A 10,249-nucleotide genomic window follows, 5' to 3' on the forward strand; every position below is an offset into this window, starting at 1 on the left:
CCTTCTTCCATACTTTGTATTTCTAGACAAAATAAATAAATAAAAACAGCTGGATATTTTCATCCTTTTTTAATTGGCACATATCAAATAGTACAGCGCTATGTTATGATTATTTACACTATGTATTTGTTACTGAGGCACAGCATACAAACTATGATTTTTTTAACTATTAAAAGAGATCGAATACATCATTCAAGTGAGATATTATGTAAGGTATCTGTGATCACGTGTTTGAAGGCAGCTTGTATCTCAGAGCTTGGCAGCTGATTTGCCAGGCTGAGGTCCGAGCCACTTCTCACCTGCAACAGAGAAGAAATCAAGAACTTAAGCTTCATCTTGAATTTCTAATGGGAAGCTGAATTATGCACAAACCACAGGAACCAGTTGCAACGCAGTTTGTCATGTTGCCAAAATGTTTATCAGTGTCTAAATAAAGGTACAGTATCCACGCATGTCTCCACTGTTCTGTGTGTATTTACATTTTAGGCATTTATCTGATTGTCTTATCAAGTGTGACTTGCAGTGAGTGCTACAACAGACTACGCCAAAGGTTGTTTTAACATTCAGCCTGTCACCTTCACATCATATGTGTTTGTGAATGATGCGCAGGACAGTCATATTCTCACCAATGCAGTGGGCCATGAGCTCGAATCTATCAGCTCCAAAAAACATTTCTGGCTTTCCATCGACATGACACACCACCAGGGGGAGGCCAAACGCCTGGGAAGAGACAGAAGGACAGGTTTTGTTTATTTTATATTTTAGTATTTTGGCTCTTATGCCTGAATCTAAGATGAAAGCTAAAGGACAACTGACCCCAATATCAAGAGCTTCCTGTGTTGTGCTTTTCAGCTTCTCTTTGATCTCCTTTGACGCGGACAGCTGCAACAGCTCTTTAATTTCACCATCAGACAGACCTGCTTGCTTTGCTGCCTGCAGGAAAAGAAATGAGGAAACACTGTGACACAACAAAAGGTAAATGGTGCAACGTCATCTTTTAAGTGCAACCAGGTTGGATAAGTTGGCACCTCAGTCAGTGATGCAGGTTGTGTGATGTCTTTGTCGTCACTCCAGATCCTTCTCCACAGCTCCCGGGATACCTGCTCCACCTGTTTGTCTCCGCCCTTTTCCCTTTCTTGTATTGCCGCCACGAAGCGCATTGCAGACAGGGAGCCTTGGAAATAAATCAGAGGAAAAAACGATGAAATCAGTGCATTATTAACTTTGCACTGTACAGCATCAGAACTGTGTTGTACAAGGCTAGATTACCCACCTACCAACACGGCACCAACTTGGGAGACTGTGCTTCAATTTGGGATTATATACCACCACCAATACCAGAAAAAGATGTTATGGGCCATGAAGCTGCATTCATCAATATTTATATGTCAAAAACAGCTCAGATGACTATGAAAATGATCACCCAGCTTTCTGATTCCCCTCAGCTTAATGCAGCATCGTATGATCTTTTCAGCTCATTGTTTTGCCTTTGCAGCCAAAGTCTTTACTGTTTTGTCTCACCCTCATTGGTGTATTTAAACAAAGCAGGAAGCTTTTGTCACAGTTTCCTCCAAACAACAAACTGCAGACAATATTCGTAACTTGCTGGTGAACAATTTAGAAACTAAAGAGCCAGATGTTTGAGAGCTAAAAGAGACTGGATATCATCAGGTGGCCAGATATATAACTCAAAATCGACTCTGTGTCTACCACAGCAAGTCTTAATATGTCAATGCTATGTTTACATCTTGCCCTAAGGTGGTTAAAGAAATGAATTAATACTGCTTATATTGTTTATTTTCTCAATTAGCTGCTTGATAATTTTGTCAATAAAATTTTAGAGGTCCAAAATTCTCCAGAGAAATTGGAGCTTATTTTATCAGCCAACCAGCAATTAAAAATCCAAAGACTTCAAGAACCCAAAACACTACCATCATCAAACTGACATATGGTCAATGACATATGAAGAAAATCACCAAGTCATTTAATTTCAGACCCAGCAAATGAACAAACAATTAATCAGTTATAAGAACAGTTGCCTCGTGTATATACGGTCTAATAAACTTTACAGTGCAGTTAGTGAACAGTGCAGACCCCATCAGATCGTGCAGGTTGCTGTACCTTTCTTGAACATGGCCTCGAAGGGGTCAGATGGAGACTGCATAGGAACATCCAAATACTGAGCCAAGCGGGTCAAGTCCTTGGTCATGTACAGGAATTTGTTTGGAACCAGACCTGGAGGTTTGTTACCTATCGTGACAGATACATCGGGACATGAATAATGAGAGTGGATGATATGAACATGCAACATGATCTGTGTGACAGTTTATATTATATATTATATATATATATTATATATTACAGTGTATCTAGGCTACTTTACTCACCTGAGCCCTGCATGATGCCGCCCAGAAACGCAGGACGCAGTTTGAGCTCTATGTTCCACACGTGTCTGTAGCGACACATCACCTGCAGACAGATAATATCCGTGTCAAACACTCATGCAAACCTAAATAAAGGGCTATATTATACTATTATTGAAGCTGACATTATACAACAAGGCACAAACCTCAAATCCAAGCCAGGAGTACGGAGAGACCACATCGTAGAACAACTCGACCACTTTCTTGGAGGTCATCCTCAGCTGTTATCGTCTCGACTGTTCAACTACACTTTAATTTTAAACTGATGTGCAATAAACCGATTATAACACAACAACGAGTCTCCTCTGCTTGCAAACAGTGTCAACCAGCTGCACCGCTCAGTGTGTCAAAGTTCAACCAACCTGACCGAGCTGCTCCGTGGTGCGTTCATGGTCACGTCCGGTCAGAGATGACTGAATGAATCCCTCCAGCTGCTTTAAACACACTTTAGCTGCAGCGGCTGTTGAGATTTGTTGAATTAGACTCAGCTTTAAAGTTAGCAACTGTTAGCTAAACATAAACACACACATTACCGCCCTCTTCTGGAAACAACTCCTGACAAAAAAAAAAGCCATCCTCTTCTTCTTCTGGGTAAAATGTAGTAGAGGTGCGTCACCACCGCCTGCTGGACTGGAGCGACCAGCACCTGTTTTATTTGAGCACTGTTCTGGTCGACCTGGGACATTATTGGGGGTATAAGTAAAACATAAATCTTACATGAATCCTTAACAGATATTGTTTTCATCTCAACTTCAAATAGTATGGAAAACATTTAAGATATGTTTGGTTTTTTTGACAAAGAGAGGGGAAAAAAGAACATTATCAGGTTTAAACAGTACAGTAGGCTACCTGTGTGTATCAAATCATTTATATATATGTTTATTATTATTATTATTATTATTATTATTATTATTATTATTATTATTATTATTATTATTATTATTATTATTATCTTAGATGAAGTAGAACTTGTAACTGTAGTTAATTGTACCCGCTAATGCTAGCCTTTTAATGGCCAAACATTAGCAACTAATGCTACAGAAATGACTTAGACCTATAGTTTTCATCCAAATATAGCCTACAATGATTAATGGTCAGTTTAGCAGCCAGTGTTACTGATGTTCATTATGTTGCTTTCACCTAACAGTCATTATGTTGTGTACTTCTCTAACATAGCCTACTTCCTCTAAGTTTACAATAACACAACTGTCAGGCCTACTATCTCTAATGTTACTGTCACGTCATATTAATCTGCTATAAGATCCCTCTAACGGTGTGTCACATGAATCCACACAGTGGAAAAATGAATCATGAATCAAAGAAGCATTTGTGTAAAATTAACTCAACCAGCTGATTGCTTACTTCACAGTCCCCAAAACTACCCAGACTGACCAACATAATCAATCCAACAATGTGTGTTCACAGAAATAACCAGTGTTTGTTTGAGTGACATTTAACCCATCTTTTTAATAAAATTTCTGCTGCGGCTGCTCTCAGTCTGCCTCCTTCTCTTCACCTGTCTTTATATCCAACATTGTCAAACAAACGATTTCCTGATTTTACACACAAGTAAAATTTTCACATTTAACATCAGAGCAGTGAACTCGTTGTTTTTAAGCTTTTCTCTGCAAGTTTATATAGCATTGTACATTTCACTGAAATACAATTTAAAGATTCTTATTAATCTAGATAATCACTGTAAAATATATTCTCAGATATACTATTTATGTTTCCAATCTATTTACATAGAAGTCATCCACGGACAGATATACTATTTACGTTTCCAATCTATTTACATAGAAGTCATCCACCTGGATATTAAAGTAATGACCATATGGGCTAGCAGTGTCTATGTGTATTTGTAGCTAAAATCTACAAAGTTATGTTTGTTTCTATGTCTCCTCTTGAGGACTTGGTTGATCTTTGAGTTCAGCTGGTCCCAAACTGTCAGTGAGAACAGGCACAGATCCTGGAGATTTGTCACTGAAAACCAGGGAAAAGAGTATTAATTTGTCTTGTTGAACTGTTTACAGGCCTATTACTTAATCAAACCATACAAATCATATCTTTTTTGCAGTTTTGATGTGTCATACCTCTCTCCATCTTTGTCTGTCTGCAAAGAAAGTTAGAGAAGACTATTAGCTAAAACCTTTATTCAGTCAAACATCTTTCAACTCAGTGTAACGTTTTACCTTTGGCTTCTGTGACGCACTGCTACCTGTCTTCCTGGGTACCCCAAGAGTCTCAAAAGAATGACTCCGCACCCTGATGGCTCTCTGATAAAAGAAATTGGGAAGAACATCATGTACATTTTAGAATAGTGAAAACAAGCTGTGCAAGTTTCTGAAACGTCATAAGCAAGGCCAACACTCACCTTAAAGTTTTCAATGAATCCTCCACTCCCCTCAGACGCCCCCCGCACACCTTCAGAAGAGGGGAGAGCAGACAGCGGTGGATCCCCCATCATGCACTGGGAACGAGTGGAGAGTTCAGCCTGCAAGCCCTCGAGGAGCGATGAACGAGTCCGGAGCTTAGTAAATAGGGAGGATGGAAAGGGGAGATAGACGTAGGGCAGAGAGATTAATACTCATGAGAAAACATTAATACAGTCAAAACACAGGTATTGTGCTCCTCCTACCTCTAATTTGCTGAAACGCTCTGACTTATAACAGGAAATCTCTGCATTGATGAGTTTGGTCAGAAGGAATTCTCTCATGACAGAGCGCTAAAAAACAAGGCAACGAACCAAGACGTGAGAAGAATCTCAATCATATATTTATTAAACTGCAAGAATTCAGAGCAGCATGGATCATAGGGTCATAGGCTCACAGGTGGAGTGTAAACAAGGTTTATTAGGTAAATAATCAAAGTAAGGTCTGACAACAAGACAAGGACAGAAGCAGGCAGGTAAAAAAAAAGAAAGAAAAGAAAACCCAAGGCAGACGACATGATGAGACAAAGTCATTGTAGGAATGTTGCTCATCGTATTAGTCGCATGGCTTGGGGGGGAAAGGGTGGTGTTGAAAACTGAGAGGTTGACAACAGAGGAAAAATATGTTGACATTTTTCATTTGGCTTTTTGAAAACGAGAGCAGCCGCTTCAGGTTTTGTGTCATTTCTTACATCTGTGAAGTTGGGAGGATGTGGGATAACCGGACCAAAAGGAGGAACATCGTCTCTGGCTGTGACACACACCTGCATAGAGGTTGAGAAGACTCAGAGAGCGTGACTGAACTGTCCTGGCTCATATCAAAATTATATCAGCAGATCTGTATCAGTAAAGCAGTAAGTGGAGAATGAAGATGTGTGGAAGAAAGTGTCCTTTCGGTCTTGCAATTTGCATCATTCAATGTACAGGGCACATAGATTTTTCAACCTGACTGTTTTTATTTCTTTCACTGCTGCTGTCTTTGATTTTCCTCAAATGTTTTGTCTCGTTAGAGATATTTTGTGAAAGGGCGTGTGCTAATGGTAGGCCTACATTTTTGGTAGGAATGTGGCAACAAGTGCATCCCACATACAGTATTTGAAAAAACAGACTGGCATCTTCAGACATTCGGCATCTACACATTTTGCCAACTGTACAGTTACTGTTATTGGCTCGTGTCTTGGCTTGATGAAAATCTAGACAGTTTCAAGAAATATTTGAAAAAAAAAATTTGATTTTTTTTTTATCTTGAATGAATGAACATCAGCTGATGTAATGTAATAGCAGTCTAATCAGTCAGACAGTGTGATTTTAGTACAGGGAGATATCAGTACATTTTAAAAGAGATGCTCAGCTTCGGTTGTAAAAAACTCACCTGGTATGCAGCTCCACCTGCATCTGTCTCCTCCTCCCTCTGAATCCTCCGCACCACCAGGAAACAGTGCAGGAAGTGAGACTTGATGACATCAGATAGAAAAGGGGTTTGGCCCTCCTGGTAGACCAGAGCTACAATGTCATTACCAATGTGTCGTTTTCTTTGCAACTGTATGGGATGAGGAAGAGAAGGAGAAATATGTGTCAGTCTCTGTTTAAGTAACTTGACCCAAAAATAAGTTATGAGTCATCAGTGCAAAACAAGAGTCAGAGACCTGCTGCGGGTCTCCCTCTGTGAAAGGCAGTTTAGTTGCAACATGGAACATGATTTCTCTTCCATGAAAGGAAGTGAAGACTGCTTCACTTCCTGTCTGACCATGACACACATCTAGTCCACCCCTGAACCTGGGAGAAGGGAGCGACGGGAAGAAACCATGTTATTTCATGTCCTCCATTTGTCATCTCAACAAAAACTTAACAACAACATCATGAGATACCCAGTAAAGCCTTGCAGCTGAATCGTCTCTCCCAGAATGGACAGGAACTCTTTAAACTCTTCACTTTCATCATTGTTACTGAGTATGTCCTCCTCGGTGAGCTAGAGAGAGATGGGTTATGTCTGAGAGTAGTCATGACATGATGCTATATGTCAGTGGTTTTTAAAAAAGGGGGGCTTTGTAAAGTAAAGCACCGATCCTTACCTGCCCTTCCTTTTGGTACAAAACACCAAACTTGAAATTAGGAGAAACTCTGTGCTCATCAAATGTAGTGATGAGTTCTGGAGCCTGAAAGATTAAAGTGGAAGATCAATTTCAGGAGGATTTGTCTTATATATTTTATATTATTTTTCAGTTAAAGGGATAGTTCAACATTTTGGCAAATTGGCCCATTGCCATAATCCCTATAGTTTTAGGAGTAGGTTCGTTACTTTTAATTGTCGGTGCAAGCTGTTTTTAGAATGGCGGAGCAGAGCCGCGAGCTGCTCAGAGCTACGCTACAGAGGCTCATGGGATTTCTTGGTTTCCCTCATCAAACTCATCAAATACACAATCCAACAACTAGCTCTGAGCAGCTCGCGGCTCTGCTCCACCGATCTAAAAATAGCTTGCACTGACAATTAAAGGTAACGAACCTACTCCTAAAACTATAGGGATTATGGCAATGGGCCAATTTGCCAAAATGTTGAACTATCCCTTTAAAATCAATTTCAGATCATTTAGGACATCACCTTGAGGTAGCTGACCACTTCAAACTTTGAGACTGTCACTCTGTCACAGAGCATCTAGACAGATGTGAAGAGATGAGAAATGCCTGTTCATATGACGCTATATGACATTATTATTATTATAAATCAAACTACCCAAAACCATTTCACATTGTGAAAATGAATTTAATAATGAATTTATAAAATGCTTCATATGTGTTGATGCATCAATCAATAAAAATGATGATACTTTTGCAGCATGATATTGTGTCACGTTTGGTACCTTTGCTAATTCAACAGCAGATGGGATGTTAGGGAAGAGGGACACGGAGAAAACACCATGCAAAGAGCACTCCTTCATTCTGTGAGACAAAATGTGCTTCACCTTCAGACATTTTCTAATAAACATTTCCAACATTGAATAATGATTTGGTACAATGGCCAAAAATCTCACTCAACCTTAGTATCACCCGCATCTTATTCTCCTCTTCCTCTAAACACACAGAGAGAACCAGCGGCCCCAGAGATGGATCCACTGCTGTGAATGAATGATGGTACTAGAAGGGCAGAGTGACAGAAATAGTGCAAAAGTTAATAGTTAATACACTTAGTTTGAATATGAGGTAATTTGGTTATCTAAATAAACCTCTATATGAAGTCTACTAACCCTGGAGCGGAAAAACTCCTGGTAGATTGTGGCCTCGCTGTCTCTCTCCATGAGGTCGTAGCTCTCTGGATCGAGGCCATAGTGGGAGGAGGTGGGACTCACATCTACAAGCCTCTCCAGTGAGGGGTCTACCCAGTAGCCCCCCAACTTTGAAGGGAGAATGAGCGGCAGTTCTCCACCTATCGTTAAAAGCGGAGACTAAAATAGACACAGAGAAGAACACGGTTATGCCGACGAGGGCCCGTCTTGTTCATTGTTTCGGTAAACAAATGTAATGGTTATCATGAAAAGGTCAGTGTCAACACACACACACACACACACACACACACACACACACACACACACACACACACACACACACACACACACACACACACACACACACACACATAGTATTGCACCCGTATAAATAGAGTCTGCTCAGTGGTTTTATAGTCTCAGATTAAAGACTAACCTTCAGAGGCAAAGGGAATTCACAGCGCTGCTCATCAATCCTGCTGCCCTGATGGACAAAAGGAACATCGATGATAAGAAACTTCTGCTGCTCAGGCATCACTGGATACACAAGCACAAGATCAATGGTACTGTAACTCACCTGCAGCTTTTCAATGATTTCAAACAGCTCTGTGTCCTGGTATGAACAACAGCACAACAGACATCAGACAGAAACGCAGACGGAGAGAAAAGGAAGGAGAAACATGGGCAGGAAGAGGAACAAGACAAATGACTCAGCCACAAGTGGAAAGTGACTTCTCCAGAAATGCTGTGTATGGAAATACATTAAGTATATTGAATTAGAACAAGCAGCGAAGGTGAACGCTGGACATAACAATGGTATCACCCTCTGGTTGCTGCTGGCGGAGAGGAAAGGCTTGCTCTCCCTGGCAGGAGAGTCCAGGATGTCCAGTATGTTGTCTTCTGCAGATTCAGGTCTGCAGCAACAGGTTGATTTACACAAGAAGAAAGCACAATTCATTGCTTCTCATTCAGTTCTCACAGTTTACAATAAAGCAGGTATGTTAACAATGGAAATAAAACCTTACCTTGTCTCATCCCCACATGTGAATCTGTCCACACTGTAAACAAGGAAGTGAAAAACACTCAGAAAGGAGAACGTATCATTTCAAACCACCAGCATTATTTGTATCTAAAAATAATCACATGGGTTTAGTCTCTATAGCTACTCAATTGACTTTTTGTAGAAGATGTCAATCCCAATATGAGACAAATAGCGTCTTTACTCACCCTCCATATGCCCCAAAAGTGAAACTTCTCTTCCTAGAGAAGGACGTGTCATTCCTCTTTTCTCTCTCCATGGCTTTGTTGTCACTGTGAGTGTTTGTACATGCCAGATTGTTGCCGAGTCAATCAGGGCTGGCTATGGTTGAATTAATTCACTCTATCATTCTGTCACTCCTCCTCCTCTCTGCCCCCTGCCTCTCACTCATTTAAGTTTCCCTTTCCTCCCCTCCCTGGTCCTGCTGTCAATCAGACAGGCAGGCAGCATTAACCCGCTCATGGTTGCAGGTGTAGCAGCCATCGCAAACTATACAGCCGACACGACCAGGCAGCCTCATGCCATCGATCCTTGCACTTGAATAAACACTTGTGGTTTCCCAGACTGGCTGCAGGGCTTTGAGATATACTTGGAAATAAATAAAGAAATGGGTGAGACATTTTCTCCCGGACCAGTTACCCTTTGAGTCAGTAAGGATCATCAATTATTGACAGCACACACAGTGAGGGTGAGGAGATAGACAGCAGGGGAGGGTGAAGTGGGCCTCAGGAGAGAGAGAGAGGAAGACAAAAAAAAGAAAGAGAGAAAAGGTGTGCATTTAAATGATGTCTCGAATGACACAGATTTGATCAAGTCAGTCAACTGTGAATCTTAATTAGATGGTTGGTGTAAATAATCTATATTTACCAAACCCTACAAGTGAAAATTTGACTTTGATTAATTCATTTAGGTGGTTCCCAAGGAGGTTGGAGCCCCTTAAGGATCACGAGATTAAAAAGGATAGAATAGAAATTTAATGGGTCAGAAGGAAAGACGAAAAACAAAGTTGGCAACCTTTCAACCCTGGAGTCAGCAGCTCCACCACCTCACACACAGTCCATATAACTGGTTTAGTATAATCATAAAAGTACATTAT

The 10,249-nt window shown here is 40.6% G+C and overlaps 2 protein-coding genes across 2 annotated transcripts; both read right to left on the bottom strand.

Annotated features, from left to right (window-relative positions):
• Nucleotides 1-54: 54 nt before the first annotated feature.
• On the bottom strand, nt 55-2,969 carry LOC310998865 (glutathione S-transferase kappa 1-like). Its single transcript, XM_083989088.1, has 7 exons — nt 2,570-2,969; nt 2,388-2,469; nt 2,122-2,250; nt 1,029-1,174; nt 817-933; nt 627-720; nt 55-299 (listed from the first exon to the last, which is right to left on the bottom strand). The coding sequence occupies exons 1-7, from the start codon at nt 2,636-2,638 to the stop codon at nt 250-252; spliced, it is 687 nt and encodes a 228-aa protein (XP_083845214.1). The 5' UTR covers nt 2,639-2,969; the 3' UTR covers nt 55-249.
• Nucleotides 2,970-4,153: 1,184 nt separating this feature from the next.
• Nucleotides 4,154-9,513, bottom strand: rap1gapl (RAP1 GTPase activating protein-like). Its single transcript, XM_083989075.1, has 19 exons — nt 9,342-9,513; nt 9,140-9,172; nt 8,938-9,028; nt 8,692-8,727; nt 8,551-8,598; nt 8,097-8,294; nt 7,889-7,986; nt 7,713-7,791; nt 7,454-7,507; nt 6,927-7,010; nt 6,723-6,823; nt 6,501-6,630; nt 6,227-6,394; nt 5,547-5,618; nt 5,062-5,148; nt 4,798-4,953; nt 4,616-4,699; nt 4,517-4,536; nt 4,154-4,406 (listed from the first exon to the last, which is right to left on the bottom strand). Exons 1-19 carry the CDS (start codon nt 9,410-9,412, stop codon nt 4,316-4,318), a joined length of 1,701 nt encoding a protein of 566 aa, XP_083845201.1. The 5' UTR covers nt 9,413-9,513; the 3' UTR covers nt 4,154-4,315.
• Between the last annotated feature and the right edge of the window lie 736 nt (nt 9,514-10,249).

The sequence above is a fragment of the Trachurus trachurus genome, assembly GCF_905171665.1.
Source record: "Trachurus trachurus genome assembly, chromosome: 16".
In the NCBI taxonomy this organism is placed as follows: domain Eukaryota; kingdom Metazoa; phylum Chordata; class Actinopteri; order Carangiformes; family Carangidae; genus Trachurus; species Trachurus trachurus.